Source organism: Amblyomma americanum, chromosome 7 (genome assembly GCF_052857255.1).
Source record: "Amblyomma americanum isolate KBUSLIRL-KWMA chromosome 7, ASM5285725v1, whole genome shotgun sequence".
Taxonomy (NCBI): Eukaryota; Metazoa; Arthropoda; class Arachnida; order Ixodida; family Ixodidae; genus Amblyomma; species Amblyomma americanum.
In genome coordinates, this window is record NC_135503.1 from 137,866,073 (window position 1) to 137,892,355 (window position 26,283).

General features: G+C 44.9%; 1 protein-coding gene across 4 annotated transcripts in view; it reads right to left on the reverse strand.

Moving 5' to 3' along the window:
• Positions 1–26,283, reverse strand: part of LOC144096606 (complement factor B-like) — a 227,044-nt gene that overhangs the window by 174,023 nt on the left and 26,738 nt on the right. For all 4 annotated transcript variants that reach the window (XM_077629415.1, XM_077629413.1, XM_077629416.1 and 1 more), the window contains exons 3-4: positions 14,932–15,126; positions 2,125–2,304 (exon numbers count right to left, since the gene is read on the reverse strand). In XM_077629415.1, coding sequence (XP_077485541.1) covers positions 2,125–2,304; positions 14,932–15,126 — 375 coding nt within the window. The remainder of the gene's footprint in view (positions 1–2,124; positions 2,305–14,931; positions 15,127–26,283) is intronic.

Below are 26,283 nucleotides of genomic sequence, written 5' to 3' on the forward strand. Positions count from 1 at the left end.
CCCACACCATTGTCGACGATGCCATTGAAAAGGCATCTAAGCTCAACCGAGAGCAAATACTGGAGGGACGTCGCTACAGCGAGGAAACCGATCACAAGCAAATCTCGTACTTACCTTCACCAGTAAGCCGCCTAACGTAAACAAAATTTTAAGAAAACATTTCAACATTCTCGAACAAAGCGAGCGCCTTACCAAAATTTTCACTGCTCCCCCTCTCGCGGTCTACAGACGACCGAAAAACGTTCAAAACATTCTAGTACACTCAAAAACAAATAACCAGCCGATTTTGGGAGACCGGCCCTGTGGAAAAAAGTAGATTCCAGGTCTGTAAACACATACAAACATCAAGCTGTGCAGTAAGCACAGCTTCATGCTTCAAATGAAAAATTAATGGCAACTTTGATTGTGATTCCTGCAACGTAATATACCTCCTAGAATGCACTGTGTTCAGTACGCAGTACATTGGACAGACCGTCAACCCTCTACGAATTCGCTTTAATAACCACCGCGCGCATATCTTATCCCTACCCAACCTTCCCTTGTCGAAGCACATTAAGGAGAGAGGCCACCCATTTGATGCAATTAAGTTAACAGTCCTACAGGGTGGGTTCCACAACACCCGGGAAAGAGAACAACGCGAGTCGTACTTTATTTACAAATTAGGAAAAATTCCTCACGGCATTAATGAAAGTCGAGGTGTATTGTCCTTCATCCGCCCCTTGCAGGGCCGTTGCTGACCTTACGAGTGCCACCTTGACATACCTCGGTCGTTTCTTGCCAGCGACATCTTTTTCAAGCTCACACAAATTTCTTCATCACCCCATCCCACCTCTATCTTCCCAGTTCGATTACCTTTCCGAGCGGAGTGCAATTGAAGAACCCTTGCCTAAGTGCTCCCGCCATTCACATTTACCTCCCACACGACACTTGCCCGATCTCGGATGTTTTGCCACCTTTTTCTTTTTCTTTTATGTGTGTCTCGGTGTTTTCAGGTTCAGTGCACGTGTGTCTAGTTAAGCTCACGGCGCCGCTAATTCTGCCTTGACTCGGGCTGCCGAAGAGGTTTCAATTGACGGAAGTCTCCTGTCCTGTCTGCATTTTATTCTGTTTATTTGCTTACTCTTTATGGCCGGGGCACGCGACTGCACGCATCTCTAATTTTTATCTGTTGGACAATTCCGCCACCGTTTGTTTCTGGACACCTTACTCGCTTAAATGCTCCCGCCATTGTCATTTAGCCCCGCACGACACTTGCGCAAACTCGGATGTTTTGCCATTGTTATTCTGGGTGTTTCATGCGCAGTGCGCGAGTATATAGTTAAGCTAACGGCGCCGCTAAATTGGCCTTGACTCTGGCTGCCGAAGAGGTTCCAGATGACAGAATTCTCCGGCCCTGTCTGCATTTTATTCTGTTTATTTGTTTACTCTTTATGGCCGGGGCACGCGAGTGCACGCGTCTGTAATTTTTGTCTGTTGGACGATCCCGCCGCCGTCTGTTTCTGTGCACCTTACTCGCCACCGCTCTGTTGTCCCCTTGACGGGTGGCGATTATCACCTCCCGCTCCTCGTTTTTCTTTCTTCTGTTCTTCTCCCGGGCAGGCTCCCCGCGGCTGCAGGGTGGGCGGTGGGGGACAGCGCGTTTTTCGTTTTTATTTTTCCCTTTTTTCCTTTCTCTCTCTCTCTTTTCTAGTATTCTTTCCTTTGTGCGTATCTTCTTTCCAGCCCCAGTTAGTTTCTTTTGTTCATGTGTCGTACATGTGTGCCAATGCCAACTCCATAAGAAGAGGAAGAAGATCGCTGTAACTGCAGTCTTGAGAACGGACAGACTGTCCGAAACGTCGACTCAAAACAAATCTATGGCTAAATGGCTAAATGAAGCTTTTCATAACTTTGCATTTTGCTTCTAGCAACCAAATACGTTTATCTTTCTCTCTCTCTCGCTCTCTCTCTCTCTCTCTCTCTCTCTCTCTCTCTATATATATATATATATATATATATATATATATATATATATATATATATATATATATATATATATATATATATATATATATATATTCCACCGCCCACTGCAATGTCAAAAGCCCCTCAAAATACAAGGGCATAAAACAAAACCGAACTAACCTTCACATGTGGGTATCGGCAGACTCCAGGTACCGTTTGCTTGGCATATAGCTTCTGCAGCCCCCAACAGGTAGTAGCGTTCATCATCATTGCAGAAGAAGGTCACGTTGTCGTTCGGTGCGCAGCATTCGCCGTCATAACCGCCGCCCTTCAGGTCTATCTCTGGACAGCCTTTGTTTTCTGTGCGAACACAACAAATTAGCGACCGCAAATAGTTGCCTTCCGTTATGTAAAATATCCATTAAAGATTCATTAATAACTTCTTCACACGATAATTATCCGAGGGCATAAGAGTAAGGAAATAAAACACCATTGCCTCCAGTCACCACTGGTATCACCGAACCTGGCCTGCAGACGATCAATGCAATTTTAGATTTTAAATTGTATCTGGGCTGTACCAGGCCGTAGGAGTGGAAATCAACCTGAAAAAAATGGCACAGTGCTGAAGTGAAGTGTACAGTGTTCCAAATTTTACCGTGGATCACAATATTTGGGTATCGTCGCGAAAAGAAGACAGCAGACAGCGCAGGTCTTGGGCTGCCGTTGGAGACAGGTCAGAAGCGATCATTTTGCGGTAGACGTCGGAAGGCGTGACAACAGGCAAGGAACGCTGATTAGAGGGCGACACGCAGTTGGCCACAGCCGACATGCCACATTCGGCGGCAGGGCAGTGCGTTGTGAGCGTCATGCCTTGCGGGAGCAGCTGGACATACGAGGTGAAGTAGAATGTTGAGTGAAGGAAAGCGAGACCGACGAGACGCCAACCGCAAAGCTTTATTCCAATCAGCTAATGCCGGCACAAGCCCGTGACGGGTGCCAGCCGCCGCGAGCCTCACGCCCGCGCACAGCCGCGCAGACAAGCCAAGCCACGTTTGTCCGGAGCCCCGGCATCAATGGAGAAACCGACCCCACCCATAAGAATTGACGTGAACCCGAACCTCCCATCTAAAATTAAACGCTGCCTGGAAAGCGTTATCCAGTCTTTCTGCGACTGCTTTGCCTTGACCTCCAAGGTTAGGCAGACACCGCTCACAAAGCACCGAATTATAGTTGACGCCAACCAGCGGCCGTTATGTCAGCCACCTTGCCGGATCTCTTCGAAGGAGGGTGATGCCATTTCCCGCCAATTTCAAGAAATGCTCTAGGACGACGTGATACAGCCGTCAACGAGCCTGTGGGCGTCACCTGTTGTTCTAGTAGCAAAGAAAGATGGAACTCTACGGTTCTGCGTTGATTAAAGACGTTAGCATAGTCACAAAAAAGGATGTTTACCCTCTCCCGTGTATTGATGACTCCCTGGACCAGCTGCGCCAGGCCATGTACTTCTCATCGCTATATTTACGAAGAGGCAATTGGCAAACCGAGGTGGACGAGTTGCCAGCAGTCAATTCAAATTCGTGACATCTGTACTTTCTGCCACCGGGCTGCCATCGTGTACAAGTGAATGGTGGTGTAGCTTAGCTTCTGAGATCCGCGCCAAAATATCTGTGTTGATACATACATTCCACTTCTGAAATCGAATGCTGACGGCAGCGCCTGTTTTTCTTTTTTAGCTTACAAAAAGCTTCATTTTTAGTGAGAATGGTCTCTTTGTGGTTTGAGCACGGTACCGTTACAATACAGGCCAGATTCTATTTGTCCTTAGTGTCCCGTTAATCTACCCTAATACCTTATCGGTAAATATAAGGATATGAAATATTATCACAAAAAGTTTAAGTGCAATATTAGATTCCTGACAAGTCAAAAGTGTGCAGTAAGTAAATGTACTTTTCTTTAATATTATGCTCCTATTTCCATTATTATTATTATTATTATCTACCGAGGCAGTGGTTTTTCTTGCGTCCTTGTTCAGTTTCAATTTGTGTGATGTGTTTGTCAGTTCGTAATTTGTTTACAAGATAATGGCAATGTTTTTTCAGATATATAAGAGTTTTAATGATGCTTCCTTTTTGTTGGTGTCTTTTAATGAACCTTAATTACGCATGCTTTCCTTCAGTACTTGCCAAAGGTCATTTGTTTTCCTTCACCAGAGAGGTACAAACTGTGTGATCTGTTTCTCAGTTCCTAATTTGATTTTAAGATATTATTGGTAATCTTGTTTCAAATGTGATAACCTTCAGTTTTAATGATGCCAGCTTTTTGTTGGAGTCTATTAATGAACTATATTTCTGCATGTTTTCTTGTATTACTTGTCGAAGTCATTTATTTTGCTTGAATGAAGAGGTACAAACTATGTGATATGTTTCCCAGTTCCTAATTTATTTTTAATATTTTCGATAATCTTGTTTCATATATGTTTTAATCTCGAATTTTAACGACACCTGTTTTTTGTTGGTGTCTTTTAATGAACTATATTAATGCGTGCTTTCTTTTAGTACTTGCCAAAGGTCATTTGTTTTCCTTCACCAGAAAGGCACAAACTGTGTGATCTGTTTCCCAGTTCCTAATTTGATTTTAAGATTTTTGATAACCTTGTTTCAGATACGAGATAATCTCGAATATTAATGACATCTGCTTTTTGTTGCTGTCTTTTAATTAACTGTATTTATGCACACTTTCTTTTTATCACTTGCCAAAGGGTGACATTTATTTTGCTTGACCGGAGAGGTACAAACAGTGGTGTGTTTATCTGATGTGAAAACAATAGCAATCACATTAATAATCTGGGGTCCTCCTGACAGTTCTTGACTTCTGCACCCTTTTGTGTTGCTCTAAAACACATTTATATTTCTTGTATGTGGTTTCTGAGACAAATAAAAAAGAAAACCTACATTTCAAACTCGGCTGTATAATGTATTTATTTATCACATTACCCAAAGCGCCTGTTCGGCGTTAAAGTGGGAAGGGAGAGAGTTAAACATAATCATACAACATAGTGGCAGGGAAAAAATACTCACGGAAAATACATTGCAGCATAATTTGATACAACAAACACAAGCATAAAATTATAGCAACGCGGCAAACGATTTATTAGATTTTGTTGAAACAACTTCCTGGGACAACTTATTCTATTCATTTATTGTTTTCGAAAAAATGACATTTTTAGTGAATCAATTGTGCATTTAATTTCTTTTACTTTGAAAGTGTGGTCCCTTCTTGCACATATATAATCTGGTGGAAAAGATGGTCACGGTCAATACCTGTTTTAGAATGCTATATAGTTTGGAAGAATTTCTGCCTGAGTACATATCTGCACCCTGCAGTCAAACCCATCAGAAATACTTCTGCGCTGCTGACGCACTGAAATTTCTGCTGTAAGTATTTAAAACAAAGTGGACATTTAGGATATGGGCCTTTTATAATTTATCAATATTTTTAGATTCAGGGCCCCATACTGTCCACGCATACTCTAGTATAGGCCTTGCGTTAGTTGTGTATAGCAGTTCCTTACTTTGTAACAAAAAACGCTTAGAATTCCTGCATAAGAAATTGAAAATTCGGCCTGCTTTTGCAGTTATGTAATTGATGTGCCTATGCCAGCATAGATCACTACTTAAATACGCACTGAGATATTTGTATTCGGTGACGGACCACAAGTTCACCGAGTAAATGCTGTAAAGAAGAGCACAAGCTGACCTTTTCTCAGTAAAACACATATGGAGACTTTTCCGAAGATTAATAGTGACGCCCCATTTATCTTACCATTAAGAAATTCCGTCAAGGTCACATTGCAAAGCATGAAGTTCAGCAGGATCAGAAACAGTTCGGTACAAAACACAGTCATCTGCGAACAGCCTCAATGTAGACGATATAACAGCGAAAATGTCATTTATAAAAATTACAAATAAAATGGTCCCAGAACTGACACTAGTGGTACAGTCGCGAGTAAAAAAATATTAGCACAAATCACTGCCGATCAGAACTTGAATATCTCACCATGCGGCGCTGTGGTTTGCAGACCTGCCTATCGGCCCGTTTCCATATTTGCAGCATAGGGGGACGGGGGGGGGGGGGGGGGGACGGCAGGAAGTAAGCTTTATGAAGCGTGCCATCGCCCGAGCGTGGAAGTGCTGACCCTACGTGACTGTGCATGCGGCATTTATTTTGGCTCGGTTATCATGAGCAAAGATGGCTTCTTTTCTATTACTGTTTCTCTATGTCCGTGATGGTTTCCCAAAAGGAACTCGCTCGGGATGATAGAGCTACTTTTAGCCAGTATTGCGCAAGCTCGAAAAAGAGATCAAGTTTATTTCTCCAATGCAACTAATTCGCACAAGTAACTTTGTTGGGAAAGTGTAGTAACATAACCTACAGGAGCACTATCCCATCAATTCAAGAAAAGAAGTGAGGAGGACAGCCAGCTCGCTGTCGTGATGCGAGAGCAAACATGCCGTGGCACTAATGGCGTGCGTAGGCCCCACTGAACCTCACAACGCTTTGAAGACGCTCAGGCAAGGAGTCAAACAGGCTTCTTGCAAGGTCAGGAAGAGCCTGGAGCCTGATCCATTCCTCTTGAACCGCCGCCCATAGGATACCTGGTGATGATTCGTGCAGCTGCTTTATAGCTGGTCGCTTTTTCATTAACCCCATATATTTTTAATTATGTTCAAATCTGTTCCTTTGGGAGGCCATGGCAACTCCTGGATGCAGAGCTGTTCAAGCAGTTACCAAGCGCAGCGCGGCTGAGGCTGCTTGCAAAAATAACTGCCAAACAAGCAAAAAATAACTGTCCTATTCTTCACCCGTTGCCTGTGGGAGCAAGGCTGCGCTAAAAAAAAAAGAGAGGGCGAGACAGAAAAATATATTTTGCTGGGCCTTGACAGTGCGCTGAACCCCACTAATACCGTAGAATGGGAACGGCCCGCACTCTAGTTATCAGCCTTTCCGACATTCGCAGCGCCACGCATTGTCATTTCGGCGCTCCTGTGTTCCGTCATGTGTGCTAATCTCTTTTACTCGTGACTGTACTCATGAGGTTACAGCAACTTCGTCCGATATTTCACCACTTACCACCACCCTTAGTTTTCTTAAATGAAGGTAAGCTTTGATCCATGCTACTACTTTACTGCTAATGTTATACAATGATAATTTTTCTAGTAATAAAGTATTTGGTACAATGTCAAACGCTTTCATAAAATCGAGAAACATGCACTGAACAGAAACTCCTTTATCTAAAGAACTAGCTATATTATGGGCAAGTTCAGTTAAGTGTGTGACACCCATGCTGGTTATTATTTATGAGGGAAAACTTAAAATGGTGTACAATGTTTGTAAAAAGTACATGTTCCAAAACCTTGAAAACTGCACTTGTGAGGGACACTGGGAGATAATTTAAAACCAAATTGTGTGGCCCTGATTTATGAACCGGCAAAACATACGCCATTTTCTAATTATTGGGCAAATCACTGTCTTCAAGTGATTTTGAACATCACTCGGTTAATGCATGCGTAGTAGGGCTGTTCAAGACACGAGTGAAAAAAAAAGCTGGCAGTTATAGTATGTCTGCACTAACTGCAAAATGCAATAATACTTTGGTTTTGAGTAGGTGATGCATGCTACAAAAGCAAAACTGTTTTCAGTACTAAAGATGAAAGTGTAGCCGCCGCAGTGGCTCAGTTGTTATGGCGTTCGGCTGGTGACCCGAAAGACGCGGGTTCGATCCCGGCCGCGGCGGTCAAATTTCGATGGAGGCGAAATTCTAGAGGCCCTTGCACTGTCTGATGTCAGTGCACGTTACAGAACACCAGGTGGTTGAAATTTCCGCAGCCCGTCACTACGGCGTCCTTCATAGCCTGAGTCGCTTTGGGACGTTAAACTCCATAAACCAAACCAAAAGATGACAGAGAACACATTAACTCAGGACAGGTGCAAACTGCGAAGTGAAGAGTATTGCCGAGCCAAGCTCTCTGTGACAACCACACATTGCCAGATACAATCCACAACTTAAGGAACTAGGCAGTACACAGGATTCCACATGAGATATCAGAAGCAACATGTGGCACACAGTCGCATATATTATGAGACCACGAAAGCAGTCATTATTGTACAGCCAAATAAAATAATCCCAAGACTGCCGAGATACTGAAAGCATTAATGATTTTTCAGGCTACTAAAAACAAATGCCTTTCGCCTGAGTATTGCTTGTTGTGATGCTCTTCACATAAGTGGCTGTGCAAAATGGACGTGCTTGATATGATGTGTGCCATTTTCTTTGCTGTCTACTTCCACAAGATGCAAGTTGTGTGTGGTAAACCCGTAAAAAGTTGCTTGACAACAAAATTCTATTGACACCTCATGCCTATCCGGTGTTACTGTGCTCATCGTTCCTGTCTTCTGTGCTAACAATTTTCTGCTAAATACACTTTAGTGTTAGAACCCGACCGCGGCGGCTGGATTTCGATGAAGTCGAAACGCTAAGGTGCCCGTGTGCTGTGCAATATCAGTGTAGGTTAAAGATCCCCAGGTGGCGAAATTATTCCGGAGCCCTCCACTCTCTTGCTTCCTTTTTTCTTTCACTCCCTCCTTTATTCCTTCTCTTACGCGCAGTTCAGGTGTCCACCGATATGTGAGACAGATACTGCGCCATTTCGTTTCCCCCAAAACCAATTTTCATTTTCACTTTAACGGAAGCTGCTTGTGCGAATCGGGAAGTTATGGGCTAAATAACTGCTCAGGCAGTCCCTTACATCCGACTGTTGGGTGCCTGCATAAGGACTGCTGACGGGCTGCGGAAAGTCTTCAGATTCAGTAGCTGAAACAAAGGCACCCCAGGAGTCCTCATAGGTTTCTGAATGCTGCTCACAAAAGTTGTGCAACACGCATGCTGTGAAGACAACGGTAGGCCCAAACTTATAATTTATGTCTGTGCGCTTAAGTAAAACGCGCCAACACCCCTTTAACCTGCCAAATTCCTGTTCTACAACATTCTTCCCAGTGCTGTAATACACGTTGAAGGACTCTGCTTCTTTAGATAGCCTCCCTGTGTAGCCTTTCAAGATCCAGGGCAGTGGGGGATACGCAGGGTCAGCGAGAAGCATGAAGGGAAGAAGCTTCCCCTCGAAGCGCTGGCTGCCGTTTGCCAACAGTTGCTCGCTGTTATTGTGTAGTCGAGTCATGTACACTGCCTGGCGCAAAGCATGAAATGCTGCGAAACCTGAATGCAGAAAAAATGGGATGCACGTCAAGACAAAGAAGCTTTTGAAGGCTATCATATACACCATCAATTAGGTGCTAGAGCACTGGTGCAAAATAAAAGCAATAAGTTTGTATGTGAATTGCACCAAATGGAAGCACGATTAACCAGCAAAACAATGTCAAAAAGGAAATAGAAGTAACTACAAAATATCTTGAAAAAGCAAAAACAAAGTGCAGACAACATTGAATTGCATTCTAAGAACTTTGTGGCATCACTGCCACGAAATGTGCCACTGGGCACATCCACAAGAGCTGTGTTGAGCACCTTTCTGCCATCTTTATATATTTTTTCTGCTATAGCTATGATCCTATTTGCAAATTATCCATGTGTTGCATTCATAAAGCTTGTTTCTATTTAGGTGCCAAAAAGTGAGTACAGGTTTAAAAGAAATAGTTCACAAGCAAACTGTACAAACACCACTAGATTGCTCGGCGGGAAGCGTGCTGAAAGTCTGCTGCGAGATTTTGGAGGCAAATAGATTACTTATGGATGTCCCATAGTTTAAACAGAATAAGACACGTGCACTACAGTACCAACAAATGAATGTCATGTTAGTCAATTATGACAAGCATATCTTGTTAGAGGTCCTAGCACACAAGAATGTCAAGTTTGAAAATTCTTCATGCCTGTCCTTGCACACAAGCACAACAAAATAATTATCTAGCTTCGAATTTCAGAGTACTTAGTGTGAAACAATTCATCAGCATGCTTCATTACTGTTTTCCTTAAGTTTTCAGTTATTGCTGTTGCATACAAAGAGCAAGAAAGCTTAGTTCTAATAATGAATAAACAAATACACTTGCAATCCACGATCGTGCATGACTGCCTGAATGTTGTAGGATGCCCACATTTTGCGGTTAATAAAGTCTCTGTACCCTTTTTTTTTTGGTGTAGTGATGCGAATATGAGTGCCATCAATGGCACCACATATCTGTCGGATGTGGAACTTCTCGGAGAACCTCCAGCAAATCAATGTGGCCTCTTCAGTTGATGGCAGGTAGATAAATTTGTTTGAAAGGTGCCTTTTTACAGTACTGCAGAAAAGGTACACAAATTTGTGCACAGTGCTTTTGTGAAATCCAAACTAATTTGCAACTACTCTGTACTCACAACAGCTAGCCAGTTTGTACAGTGCAAATGGAATTCTTTTGAGAACTACCATTGGCTCTCGAACGTAATTACATTCTGGTGACGTAAATGGAGCAAGGGCAGCAACCAATTCACAGAAATTTGCTCGTGACATCCTGAAGGTTTCTTTCCATTCATCGTTATCAAAATTTGAGCAAACAATATTGTCCCACCAATCACTGCTTCTGTTCTTCATCCACATGCGCCGTTTTGGTGGTTGTGCCAGGGATTCCAGTCCTGGAAGATAATAATAATAATAATTGGTTTTTGGGGAAAGGAAATGGCGCAGTATCTGTCTCATATATCTTTGGACACCTGAACCGCGCCGTAAGGGAAGGGATAAAGGAGGGAGTGAAAGAAAGGAAGAATGGGTGCCGTAGTGGAGGGCTCCGGAAGATACCTGGTGTTATGAATTTGACACGCACTTTTTTCACTATCTTTTTATGAATATGCAGAAACTGCAGACAAGTGCGTGGATATCACAGTCCTAAACAACGAGTGTCACAAAATATGCCATGGTGCTACATAAGGTATTGGAAAGCACGAACTCTGTTGCTTGATTTTGAGTATTTCCAATTCACTTGCTGCTGGCTTTTAGTGCAGTTATTAAAAGTAATCATTGAAAATACAGGATTGCATATTTCATTAGCTTACTCCATCGTTATGAGGTTAATGAACTTATGCAGCACTTACCAAAATTCAGCAACGTTATATAATTACTTTTACGCACATGTGCTTGCATCCTGCTACCCTATGAAAACCAAGAAGCAATTTATGAAAACCTCGCGATTGATGAAGCGTCATAAAGTAACGATGTTTAATATTACGTAATGCGAGGATCTGCAGCCGCGTCACCATGCTCTCGAGCCCTACACCAAACACAGGAGTACGTATTCTCGTAACAGCGCAGTGCATGTTTGGTAACGAGCTGTGCCCCCTTTGTAAAAGCAACCGAGCAACGGGGCTAGTTTTTCAGCCCCCTTACGGCACTCCTACTGAGTGAAAAGTCCCGAAAAGTGAGTACAGAGGTTCTCCTGACCTTGCACAGAATTAGAGCTTAAGGTCCGCCATAAGTGTCATGCTACTCGGCTAAGATGCAAAACCCGTTGATCGGTTAGTTTTGTAAAAGGCAGCACTTCCGCGCTCCATTTTTCGTCTCACACTCCACCGTTAAAACTCATGCAGACTACTGTATTCGAGATATGTTGCTTTAGGAATGCCACATCATCCGCGATATTAGTTTCTGCACACCAGGATTAGCGAGGACAGGCGTAGAAGAATGGATACTAACCATGCATGACGGCGACTTCGTGGACGGACCAACCGGCGGTGAGCGGTGTTCGGCTGTTTGATATACTCCGTATTCGTTGGCAACGAGACCGGTAATGAATCACCGCGGCAGAGAGAAGCACATTATGAACGCTTATTAGTGACATCAAAAGGGTCATGAAATAAAGCTGATGAAGAGTGAGCATCATGATCAAAACAGCAGACGACACGGCCACTGCGAACGCGCGGAAGCCCGCGGGCCAAAAATAGGAACCGGAAACTAGCACGATAACTGCGATCCTCGACGCCAGGCGTCGCTGCGATACTTACGCGCTTGAACAGAGTTCATATCGACACCAATCGGGGCGAGTCAGAGGCGAGTCACCAAGCCCGATGCTGACTATACCCGGTCCTGTCGGGTTTATGTAGACAGGGCTCTAGATTTCTGAGCCCCTCACCCGACTCACAAAAGATTCCGAACCGTTCCTCTGGGGCTTGGAGCAACAGCAAGCCTTTGAAGACGTCCGCACTCGTCTCCAAAGTACGCCCATCCTTGGACACTCTGACGAGTCTGCCGACACTGAACTACACACAGACGCCAGCAACATCGGGCTCGGTGCGGTCCTTGCGCAGAGGAAGGATGGTCTCGAACGCGTAATCGCATATGCGAGCCGCACCTTGTCACGATCTGAGGCGAACTATTCCACCACCGAAAAAAGTTGGGCTGAGGCTTAGCTAAAGTGTTAAGCGTGGATATCTCGAAACGAAAAGCTTCGTGGTGATGCTCGTGGTTTAGCTTAAGATTTCATACATAGGGTTACAATTTGGGTATTCCTTTCTAGCTTTTAAAAAACGTGTTGTCTTAGGTATACAAAGCTTGTACAATCGTTGTACAAAGCTATTGAAATCTCCAAATACCACGCTACCACTTCTGGGTCTTCTCCTCCTTCCATGGCGAAAGGTCAGACGACGGACGCAGCGCGCGGCGGCAGCGACGGCTGCGGCAGCAGCGGCCACCTGCGCTCCGCGTGACGGCACTCGGTTTCACAATCAGACGACGGAGTCAGCGCGCGGAGGCTACGACGGGTGCGGCAGCAGCGACCACCTGTACTCCGCGTGACGTCACTCGGTTTCGCGCATGCGCAGCTGTGGCAAATCTGTAGTGTGGCTCACGCGAAGCCCGGTGTTGACGACCCTAGTGAAGCTTGTCGCTTCAAAAGAATACCTAGCCATTGTGTGGGCAGTAACCAAATTTCGCCCGTACCTATATGGCCGCCCTTTTAGGGTCGTCAGTGACCCCCGCTCGCTGTGTTGGGTGGAAAACCTCAAAGGTCCCTCGGGACGCTTTGCACGCTGAAGCCTTCGACTTCAGGAATTCGATGTCACCATCGTCTATAAGTCGAGGACCCCCGAGCTGACCCCGACGACGATTCTGTGTTTCTTGGCGCCATCGCCACGTCCATTCTCATTCAACACCAAAGAGACGACAGTGAACTACAGCCCCTCATTGAGTATCTGGAAGGAAGCGCTCAGTCTCCCCCGCGAATCTTCTCGCGCGGGCTGTCGTCGTTCTGTTTACGCGACGGCGTCTTGTATAAGAAAAACTACAGTCCAACAGAAGCTATCTATCTACTCGTCGTGCCTACAGCCCTTCGCGACGAAGTCCTGCAGGCGAGCCATGATGACCTATCTTCTGGTCACCTGGGTTTTTGTCTTACTTTTGGCACGAATACCGCAAAACTGCTACTGGCCCAGGGTTTCTGCAGCTCTGAAGCGTTACGTAAGAACTTGCCGCGAGCGCCAGCGTCGCAAGACGGCGCCGACTAAGCCAACCGGCCCACTCCAGCCTATTTATCCGCTTCAGGTCCCCTTCCATCAAGTCTGCATGGACATACTCGGCCCATTTCCGGAGTCCTCGCTGGGTAACCGCTACATTGTGGTCGCCACCGACTACCTCAGCCGATACTGTGAGACTAACCTCTTCCCCTTGGTACTGCTGACTAAATTGCGATCATTTTCATTAAAAACATTGTTCTTCGTCACGGTGCATCCACCATCGTTTCAACTGACAGGGAAACAGCGTTCACCTCAGCCCTTACGCATGAGGTTATGCGCCTGAGTGGCACCAGTCGCCGAAAAACAACCGCTTACCACCCTCAAACGAACGGCCTCACCGAACGGCTCAACAAGACGATCGCCGACATGATTTCCATGTATGTCGACGCGGACCAACGGAACTGGGACGCCATACTCTCTTACGTCACCTTTGCCTATAATACTGCGGTCCAGGAAACGACACGCTTCACTCCATTTCGTTTAGTACATGGTCGCTAAGGCACAACCATGCTGGATGTAGTGCTGCTTCCAGCTAGCGCTACCCCCTCTGTTATGGGTGCTGCCCAATTTGTTCGTTACGCTGAGGCCGCCCGCCAACTGGCTCGACAGCGCATCCGGCACCAGCAAGTTCACGACGCTCGGCGCTATAACCTCCGTCACCGAAATGTGCGTTACCAGCCCGGCGAACAAGTGTGGGTGTGGAGCCCAATCCGCATGCGACAATGCTATGTGTAGCTTCTACACAGATACTTTGGCAACTACGAGGTGCTCCGCCAGCTCAAGTGAAGTTACCTACTAAGTTCTCCCCAGGGAACAGTTAGCTCTTCTAGACGGCCGACCTCCGAAGTTGTCCGCGCCACCCGTATGAAGCCGTAGCACGCCCGCTAGCCCCTCGCACCACACGTCAGACACGCGCGACTACCCTTGTGGTCCTGCCTCGCATTGCTACCACACCGAGTCGGTGTCTTTCAGAGAGGGGGAGCAATACCACACATCTAACTCCTCTAGTGGCGCCATACCGCGGCTAAACTGCATTTCCTGGCAGTTGGCAAGCCTTGAGCCATCTCGGGGCTAGATGCTTTGTCGTCTTCATCTCTCGTGATGCCTGCACCAGCCCATCGTACGTCAACCGTTTCTCGGTGACAACATCTTCACCATCGGGGACAGATGGGGCACAGAAAAAGACGTGTAAGTGGCACGGACTAGAAAGACAAGGCACAACCGGAGACGGCGACTCTGCAGAATGAAGGTCAACCTCAATCACCCTTTTTATGCAGTTGATGAGGGTGGAATGATCACGAAGGAAATCAAGGCGCACGAAACTGGCTTTTCTGTTCTTTCGTCGCTACAGTGTCATATGACGAAGTTCCACAGTAGTCATAAAAGCCGCATGAACAGTGAAGTATCAAAATTACTGCTGGTTATTGGTTCCGACTCACCAAGACATTCAGGACCCCGGTCGGGCTGCCAGGTGTCTTTGCCCTCGGCGGAAGAGACACACGTGAGTTTGGCGGGGCCTTTCAGCCAAAATCCTTCATTGCAGTGGTACAGGGCGAGACGCTCCTCTTTAACTTCCACGTAGCTACCATTGTCAATATGCGGCGGTGGGACGGAGCAGGGTGCCACTTGGGGAACTGCGAAGAAAATGGGGTTAACTGAGGAGGCAGAAAATACGTCACTCCTTTTTTACTTTGTTTATGGAATTTTACGCCCACAATGTGTAAGTAAACTGAGCAAACGGGAAGGCGAGTTTAGCTGGTGCACAGCATGCCTGCGTAGAATGCAACCAGCATTATTATACACTCAATCCGGGTTACGAGAATGCAGGCGGCTTTACAACAAACGCAAATAGGTTTACAGTCATTGCGCAAGCCCAGTCTATAAAGGAACTGCCTAGCGACAGTAGTTATACACAAGAAAAATGATGGTTATGAATTTTTACGCCGCAAGGGCATCTACGGCCAAAGAGCGCCATAGCACAAGGTATTTTCCATTTCTCAAGACGGGGTCAAAGACCCATTTCCCATGCATTTCACCCTAAAGAAGCCGAACACCAGACCAGGAGAAAGCTTGTACCCATTGTATCACCGGTGGGTACTCGGCGGCGCTGGTGATCAAACCCCGCACCTCCCGCGTGCGATGCGGATGCTCAACCACTTGGCCACCGCTGCGGTTTATACAAAGAAAATTCACGCTAAAGCTGATTAGACTAGCCCACTGCTGAGTATAAATTGAGGCGACACATGAGCTCTGCCTTAATGGCATGACGCGATAGCTTAATTGCTCAATGCCCATATATGCAGAATTAGTTACTTTCTACTTAACATTTATAAATCCGTAGGAGTTCGCATACCACTCCCGGCGGATGGGTGCAGCGGTAAAGCGATGCGCCACTGCCCTGCAATCGCAGGTGCTCCCAGCGGTGGCGCTTGTGCGACTAAAGTTGCTCTCGCAGAAAACTTCGAGCGATCAATCATTAACATAACCGCCACCTGCAACGGTGCGTAGTTTCCTCACAATCCGGTAGGCCGGTTGTGATGGTGCCACGAGGTTGTGTGACCTACGTGACGGGCCTGCCTTCTTGGTTGCTCCTCTGAGGATTTTTCGAGGATTTTTTGCTCATGGTCATATACCGCCTTAATCATTCAGAAAGACATAATACTAGATAACTTTGAAAAAAAAATTAATGACGCTTGGTATTTACCTAGACGTCAGCAAAGATTTTGACCGCGTTAACCACGACTTATTGCTCACAAAATTGGATATGGTACCCGAGGACTATCGCTCGAGCTTCTAAAATCTTACCTTCACTCACGAACCCAATTTGTAGCAATTAACGAACGTAAATAAAGCCCCCGACAAATAAAAACTGGCGTTCCACAAGGCAGTATCCTAGGTCCCATATTGTTTTTGTACTATGTAAATCATGTTGTTCAAACAATCCTCAGATGTCAATTTCTAATCTACGCTGATGGCTGTACTGTGCATGCTGCAGGCCGAGATTTATCATGTATGCTTCGCGAAGCAAGCTCCATTTGCAATACGCTTCAAGAATGGTCGCAAAGAAACAACCTGCTTATCAACGAAGCAAAAACAAAATGCGCCATTTTCACGGCTCGAGGCACTTGCGTTAAGATGACAAATACTATCAGATTAGTACCATTTAGTATATCGTGCGATAAAAGTGTCAAAACACTTGGGGTGACTTCCTGAGGTGACATGTCTTGGAACGAACATGTCAAGATTCTTTCCGGGAAAGTGGAGAAAGCTGCTGGTGTTTTAAATAGGTGCCGTCACTCGTTTCCAACTGATGTAAAAAAGCTTCTTTATAATTCATTAATCCATTCGCAGCTTGATTATTGCTCACTGATTTGGGGAAACACGACATTAAATAATCTGCATAGCTTAATTCTATTGCAGAAGAAAGGAATAAGAGCAATTGAGAATGTTCCTTACTTGGAACACACTCAACCACTTTTCCTCAAGAACAATATATTAAAAGCGACTGACATATACAGCTTCAAGTTAATTAGATGCTACAAGCGAGCATTTAAGGGGAAACTTGAGACATTCCTAACACAGGCAAACTTAGAGAGCACACTCAGCGTCTATCCCTATCGTCATCAGCCTGGAACATTCCTTTTTCGCGTACATGGCCAACAAAGAATTGCGCACATGCTGCCAAGCATTCACAGGGTAAGGTAAAATTAGAAAAAAAATCGTTTTTTTTTTCTTCTAGAATTTTAGAAGTTCAATTCTTTCTACACATGTTCCATGATCGCACTTTCCTCAGAAAGCCATATTTACGGCTGAAAAACGCTTTTTCCGAAACCAAGTAGTGAGCGGCCACGCCCCCTTTCAGGGTTAACGTCAATTTTTTCAACCAAAAAGTCCACCACCTGATTTCAAAACTTGTCTAAAATCAGGTACATATAAAAAATTGTCTGGCAACTATTGTACAGCTCCTCCTTTTTAGCCAAGACAATCCTGAGACGCTTTGCACGTTTTTTCCACGTTTCTGCAACCTTCATGCAGCTGCGTCCGAGTGCTATCCCTTTCGATCAGTATTGTAAATTGTGCCGGTGTTGGTTGCTGCTGATAAGTTGAGATGCCCAGGGCAAAGAAGGCCTTCGGCAGGCGTGAATTTCACGGCAACCGCTACGCTCATCGTGAAAAAGCAAAAGGATGTCCACGACCGAATGAGATCCCGAACGCCGAACGCGCCAGCTCCTCGACATCGAAGCTTTCAAGATTTTCTCTGTGCTTCCAGGAAGAGGATGTGCTACAGAGCAGCAGCCAATATGCCTTAATGGACATGGACGGCATTTGTGCCGCAATTACACAGATTTGTGTGTGCAGAGAGTGCGGTGGAAGTGTTGAGCTCATCGAAATTGTGACAAAACGGGTAGGTGTTGCAAGCGTTTACAGTTTGAACTGTGAAGTGTGTAGTGCCGCACAACGATTTGAGACGTCGAAGAGAACTACTTCTGGCCTCTATGAAGCCAACCTCAGGTTAGTGTATGCCTTGAGGTCCATTGGTAAGGGAATGGCTGCAGGAAATATACTCTGTGCTATGCTAAACCTTCCTAAGCCGCCGACAAAGTTTGCGAAATACAATCAAGAGCTTCTAGGTCACATCGAAGCTACTGCTCAGGAGTCGATGAAAAGGGCAGCTGACGAAGCTGTGCAGCTGAATGAGGGGGATAAAGACATCGCAGTTGCTCTTGATGGAAGCTGGCAGAAGCGAGGCCATACTTCCAATAACGGCATAGTCTCTGCGACCAGTGTAGACTCTGGGAAAGTGCTGGATGTGGAGGTTTTGTCTAAACGTTGTCCAAAGTGCAGCATCAAGGGTACAAACAGTGACCCCCTTCATAGAGAGGTGTGCCAAAGCAACTACCAAGGCACCAGCGGTGGAATGGAAGCCGCAGGAGCACTGAAAATTTTCGGCAGGAGTGAGGAGCTTCACAGCGTTCGATACGTCAAATACTTTGGGGATGGTGACAGCAAGGCTTTTATGGCTGTGAAGGCACAAATGCCATATGGTGATTCCGTTGAAATATCCAAGGTTGAGTGCATAGGGCACGTGCAAAAAAGATGGGCACAAGGTTACGAAGGCTAAAAAAAGGAAACAAAGCAGGAAAACTCTCTGATGGAAAGAGCCTCTCGGGCCGAGGCCGACTGACTGATGCAGTAATAGACAAGCTCCAGACGTACTATGGTTTGGCCATCAGAAGAAATGTAGGAAACCTGGATGAAATGCGAAAGGCCGTTTGGGCAACCTTCTTCCACTTATCGGCCACAGACGATGACCCATGCCATGGACTTTGCCCGAAGGGACCTGATACGTGGTGTTCCTTCAACAGAAGTCAGTCAGAGGGCAAGCCATTTTTCCACAAGGAGAGTTTGCCTGCATCTGTCTTGGAGGCTATCAAACCCATTTATAGGGAGCTATCGAAGGCTGAGCTCCTAGAGAAGGGCCTGCATGGGCGAACTCAAAATGCAAATGAGTCGTTCAACCATGTTGTTTGGGAACGCGCGCCAAAGAATGTGTTTGTTAGGCTTCGGACCCTACGGATGGCAACACTGGATGCTGTTCTTTCATTTAATGATGGTAGCATCGCACGGGCCAACGTTTTGAAGGCGTGTGGATTGAACCCAGGGAGCAACACCATCAAGTGGCTGAGGGAAGCTGACCATAAGCGCATGTACTTTGCGGACCGAGCAACACGACAGCTTACAAAAGAGGCCCGACAGTCAAAACGACAAACCGAAAAGCGAAAAAATGACGGCGACAGTGACTACGAAGCAGGGGGCTATTAACAAATTACTATGGAGGCGTTTCTGCGAATAAAAAATGGTTTTTCACATCTTTTTTCTCTTTACGCTCTATTATCTCAAAACAGTGTTTTTTCTTACAAAGGTACCATTATTTCCAATGCCTTTCAAGACAGACGGCTGATTTTTTTTTGCAATCATCTACATAAGTGTTGCCAACTACTGAACTAGAATTAAGCAATTTCACTGAGCAGTTATTCTGTTATGAATTTTGAAATGCGCAAAGAAAGGCCAGATTTGTGTAGTACCAGAAAAAATTTTATTAAAAATCGAATTTTCGACACATTTCAAATATTCTAATTCAGTAAAAAGAGCACAAAATTTGGCAAACAATGATATATGTATTATTAGGCTACTGTTATTAGTTAGTGAGAAACATGTACCTCAACATGGCCTAAAATGCATGGGAAGTATAGGGCTTACCCTGTGCCCTTAACCGCTTCCACTCGCAAGGCGTGGATGTGTAAAGGCTTAAAAACAACCGCATTTTACTGATATTATCATGTCACAGTGAACATTTGTGATGTTAAGAGAAATAATCAATGTGGATAACTTTTTCATTTCATTGAAATTATTAGTGTTTTTGCATTAGACAGATGCGTTGCGTATGTATGCCTCTCTTCCACGTACATTTGTCCGAATCTTTCTTTTTTTTCTTTTCCTTTTTAACAATGATTGTCCTTTGCCTGGTGCCTTTGCAAACTTCTAGGCTTTGAAACCTGTAGTCTTGTATGCAGTATTTTAATCTTTTTTTCTGTAATCTTGTAACGGGATATATGCAAGCTGTTACTGTTGCCTTTGGGGAATGGAGCGCTGTCAAGCTGTGTTAAAACAGCTTTTTCTCCACCCTCCCTTTTCACTTTTTGTGTAGAATAAACAAATAAATGTTCAAATGTTCAAACCGCAATAGGGGCTTCCATTGCAGCACCACGACAAAGCCAAGGAGGCTGTGTGTGGCCAAAACAGGTAGTACCTTTCCGCCTGCAGCCTTCGTAACAACTGCGCAGATTACTCGGGGCTTCACAATGCAGAAATGTCATGCGTCATTAGCGAGTTGCCGGGCAACACCTATCGACAGTCCCCTCTACATTAGCTGGGCACGGGAAGAGTTGATGTTATGACATTTAGCCTTCCTAAATATTCTACATCTGGCGTAAAAGGGCTCCGCGAGCACAATTAGCAAAACCTTGCACGCTGCACTCTTGTGAAGAGCTGCTGTTGTATCGTCATATTAACAATGAAACTGGCTTCTTTACCAGGAATTTGTTCGTTCTTCTTTTGCGCATATCGCAATGCACTTTTAATGGTGTTCGACGGTCGCGCGTAAAACTGCCAGCATAAGGATTCTTGCTATTTTCAATGCACTTCACTTAAGCCAATACTACAAATGCTTTCGTCGTCTCCATGCAACATGTGGCGCATGCCCTTCACGACTGGTTGATGAACATAGCATGCCTCTGGCGACTACGCCAGAGGCTGCAGAAGCTTCGTTAGTGTCGTGGTTCATTGCAGCAGCTTTTGTTAACATCCACCAGCCACCAACTGAAGCGATGCTTCGATGAAGACAAAGGAAATTCTTGGCTTTTGTGCAGGCATTCTTACCGCTTCTTCTTCGCAAACTGATCTCCCGTTGATAACGCAATGTGTCCAAGAAAAGATAACACCCACCATCGAAAACGGCCCGCCCTTCACCGCATAATTAAGAAATGCGAATCACAAATTGGTCAGAACCTTTCCATCGACGAACAAGAACAGGCTAATTCAACAGTGCCGGCAGCCTTTATTTATTTATTTATTTATTTATTTATTTATTTATTTATTCATTTATTTATTTATTTATTTATTTATTTATTTATTATGCTCTCAGGGCCACATAAACATTATAGAGGGGAGTGGCTACAAAAAAAAGCGAAATAAATTTAACAAACAGGAGTTAATGGAAGAGAAAAAGTACAAACATGACTCCTACATATAAATTGTTAGATGAGGCCTTCAGGAGAAAATAACGATAAAACAACATAACATGTATCCTAGTTATACAATGTTAGCCAGAGCGTTTCTGAATAGTTGTTGTTAGCCTATCAACAACTATTAACAACTCATGATCGGTGATAGTGGCCGTCGAAGAAGGAACGCGACTCCACTCATTCGATGCGCGTGGTAGGAATGACTAAGAAAAAGTTTTCTTTTTTTTTGCAGAAAGGAATACCAACCTTATGAATGAGGTCTAGCCTTGGCGATACATACTCGGGTGGTGAGATAAGTTCAGTACGAAACTGCGCGTTCTCCTTTAAACGCATTGTTCTTTATATGAAGGCTCCAATCTAATGCTGGGTGATAAGTAACACCCAGATATTTTACGGATTCCACTTGTGGAATCTGGAGAGAGCGATGGACTAATTAAATGTGAAAAGGCCTGTCTGGAGGAAATACCAAAACTCCGCATTTGTCTACATTCAGGGATAAATTAATACCCTGCAACCATACTCCAAGAGCATCCAAATATCCCTGCAGAATGTGGTAAAGGGAGTGGATATCCCTGGCCGAGGCGAAAAAAGCTACGTCATCTGCATACACAAAAACTGTTATATCAGGATGAATGGGGATGCCACTGACCAAAATATTAAAAAGCAGAGGGGATAGCACCGATCCTTTCGGCACACCTCTTGATTGATAATATGTATTTGAACATAGGGTTCCCTCGGCGCAGTAAAAGAATCTGTCCTTCAGAAATTCAGATATCCACGCATAAATGTAGGTTGGAGGATGTGACTGAGCAAGTCTGTTAAGCAAAACAGTATGCTCTACACTGTCATAGGCCTTTGCTACATCAAGAGTGACCAAAGCTGAAACTTCTCTTCTGCGTAGCGAGAGCCGGTTTCTGCTCTCTAGATCCACATGCGCGGACCATGTAGAGCATCCACGACGAAAGCCAATCTGGGCTGAGCTGAGACCGTTGATGTCATGAACATGTTTTGTGAGGCGACTGTGCACTATTCTTTCTATTAATTTGACTAAATTTGAAGTCAGTGCAATTGGCCGAATATTATCTAAGACGTATCCTTTTCCTAGATCTTTCATTAATAAAATAATTTTCGCCGTCTTCCAAATGCTTGGAATCCATGCATTTTCCAGAGAGGCATTGACCATATCTAAGAGGGCGCTTGTAAGCTCCTGGGTTAAAATTTTAATCACACCAACAGTGACACCATCTGGTCCAGGAGCTGCAGGATGCAACATTGCCAGGACTGAAGTTCTCGTCAAGTTCTTTATGTTATGTCTATTTGTAACTTTTATTTTTAATCTATTAGTAATTAATACCTAATTAGGAAGTATTTGTTGATAACTAATTGATGACTACTAATCTCCCATTACTTAGTAATTGCTAAGAGTATATTCATTATAGCAATTATCTATTGATGAAATCATAGTGTGACAGATTTCGCGGACGGAGCGACGGATAGACAATGATGAGCTATTAAAGGCTCTCGCCTTTAAAAATAACAGGAATGCACTTTAGTCTGTTTAAGGGCGGAAATACGAAGGCCTTTCCTTTTCCTTTCTCCCTGTATTTTGCATTTTTTAATTTGCTTTCTTTACTGCTAGAAATTTTGTTGCTTTTAGTTTTATTTATTTTTATTACTTTTCCCGTTCCTTACTTTATTTTTAAATTTATTTTTATTATGTTCATTTTCTTTTAATACTGAATAAGCCTTTTCACGCGTTTACATCATTTTTGATCCAATAAGTCACAGAAAACCAGCTTGAAACACAAAACCTAAATACCCGAACAGCTGCGCTAAAACTTAGCATCGCCGAGTACCGTAATCGTCGGTCAGTTCCTGGTCGCCAGAAAACGTCATGGCGGGGCTTTAAGGCCATGTATCACTGAAGAACTTTAAGTAGCCTACAATTTTCGATTTACTTATTGAGCGTGATCTGAATTTTGCTCATTAATTGTGAGCATAAACAATGCACGTTTCGTCTGGATCCCAGCACTGGATATTTGCCAGCTTGCTCGTCTAGTAACTAAGTCACAGTCATGGTGGAAGAAAACCATTTAGCAGTAGTAGCTCCATTAACTTAATGAAAGCGATGACTCAAGTCCTCTTATTAAAGGTCATCATGCTTGACGAAAATATTCCAAAAGGCGAATTTAAATTTGCCGCTTGAACTCCGCTTCACAGGTACCTCAGTCCGCCCACACATACTTCCGCCACTTCCGCTTCCACCACTTTTCTTTTTGCGCGCAAGCCGCTGACCGCTGAGCCGGCTGAGCAGAAGAGCTGATCGACTCACCTACCTTCGAAGAGCTCCAGCTCGTTGCGCGCTCCGGTTGAGTCTTCTCGATCGCACTCGTTCTCATTTGGAATGGCCAGTAAGCGGCAGAAATACCGGCGGCTGAACCGGGAGTTCAGCAAATTTTTACCGTGACATTTCCTCCCCTGCCGAGGGCGACCTTGGGCTTTTCACGACGGCACGCGAAGACAGTGAAATCGATGCCGACAATGCGGACACACGCAGAAGGCCCGAAGAATACTCTGAAGCATCCGCAGGACGAATAGGAGTTTCTGAATGATCTCGCTTGCCAGCCGATTCTGATGAAAGTGCCGAATATTTGTGTTCGCCCGAGGAGGATCCGTCTACCGCGCAAGAAAGCACAGAAGCAAGCCCCTCAAGGACAGATGCTGCACGAGAGCTAGCGGACATTGCTCGGAAGCATTCACTCACCCATTCGGCAGTTAAAGACCTCTGTCTGCTTTTGCGTCGCGTTGTCCATCGGCTACCTCGTGACGCTCGCGCGTTACTGAAGACTGAGCGAAAAACTGATGTTAATAATAATAATTGGTTTTTTGGGAAAGGAAATGGCGCAGTATCTGTCTCATATATCTTTGGACACCTGAACCGCGCCGTAAGGGAAGGTATAAAGGAGGGAGTGAAAGAAGAAAGGAAGAATAAGTGCCGTAGTGTAGGGCTCCGGAATAATTTCGACCACCTGGGGATCTTTAACGTGCACTGACATCGCACAGCACACGGGCGCCTTAGCGTTTTTCCTCCATAAAGACGCAGCCGCCGTGGTCGGGTTCGAACCCGGGAACTCCGGATCAGAAGTAGAGCGCCCTAACCACTGAGCCACCGCGGCGGGGCGAAAAACTGATGTTCTTAACGACTACGGGCATTTTGGCCTACGAAGTCAGATGACTGAAAGAGTGAAAAACTGTCTTCGCGATGTTGCAGGTACTAAGGTTGACCTCCATGTGAACATCGACGGATTACCGATATTCAAGAGCTCTTCGCTGGGCTGCTGGGTTTTGCTGTGCTCAGTGGCGAATGCAGTTGACAGCCGATCATTTGTTGCCTCTATCTATTGTGAAAAAAAGAAGCCTACAAATATTGAACAGTTTTTCGCCCATCTCTATAAGAAATGAAAAGTATGGAAGCTTCTGGTGTCATCATCAAAGGTGTATGTCACAGTGTTTCACATGCTGCAGTAATATGTGACGCATCAGCCTGTTCGTATGTCAAATGTACCAAGGGACACACTGGTTATACGGTTGTGACCGCTGCACACAAAAAGTAGAAAGAATTAAGCGCCGGCAAACATTCCCCATGTGTGCTGCTTTCAGGAATCAATTCGAAGAGATGGTTCTTTCCGCAAAATGGCCGACGCTGCCCGCCACCACGCTGGAAGCCCACTTTTGGAGTTGCGTGTGGACATGGTGAAACACTTTCCGATGGATTACATGCACACGGTGTGCTTGGGAGTGGTCCGTAAGTTGCTGCAGACGTGGACATTGGACCATTGCTTCATCGTCTCGGCGCACAGCAGCAGAGCATTATGAATGCAAGACTGCAGCAAACAAGTCTGCCGTCAGAATTTGCTTGGCAGCCCAGAGGCCTTGATGAATTGGACCGATGGAAGGCAGCAGAGTTTAGGTCCTTCATTCTCTACACTGGCCCTGTGGTGCTACGCGGTTTGCTGGACGACAACCAATACAAACACTTCCTGTGCCTTCATGTGACGATGTGCATTCTGCTCAGCGACGTTCTTGCGACAGAGATGAACAAGTTTGCCTCAGATCTCCTGAAGTATTTTTCACAGCAGTGGGGGTTCTTTATGGACCGGAGTTTCGAATCTACAATGTACACATGCTGTGTCACATTGCGGGTGACGCCTTAATTTATAGTCCGCTGGACAATGTTAGTGTCTTCCCATTTGAGAACTGTTTGGGGTGAGTTAAACGGTTATTGTGCATCAGCAGAATGCTTCTTGGACAGGTGAGCCGCAGATTGTCCGAGTTGGCTTATTCGCTAAGAGAACTCTCACCAACTGTGCGCTCGACAGATGTATCATCCTTAAAAGGAGGTGTAGAGGACTCTTGTTGCTTACTAAGTAATGGCAGCATTTCCAGTGTGACAGAGGTGACTCCGAAGTTTCTTCTTGGCCATGAGTTTCTTCATGCAAGGAACTTCCTCTCTGCTCTGCTTCCATCACAACAGTTCAAGATTTTCCGCACAGAGAATGCTTCACATGAGATAAGGATGTGGCCTGTGGGTTCATCACGCTTGAAATGTGTGAAAGTTGTGTGAAAGACTGGGTTTATTTTGTTTCCGCTCCTTCATCATAATTAATACCTAAGACTATATTACAGTTTATCTTGAGCTTTGTGTTCCATCTTCATAGCAAGCAGAAGTCTATCATGGTAGAAGTGTATTCTTAGTGTTGTTTCTCAGCTCTATTATCATATTTAGCAGAAGTGTACCTTGGCTTAGTGTATCATAGGTAGTAGCTGTGTACTTTGAGCGTTGTTATATTATAGCTGTAATATCTGAGTGTTTTGCTTAACTGAGTGTTGGGGTTGCAGGCAGTAAAAATAGCATTTATTGTCCTGTTCAAACATAATAGCTACTTTTGTGTATCTTCTTCATCAGTTGTAGTGATGATAGAGTAC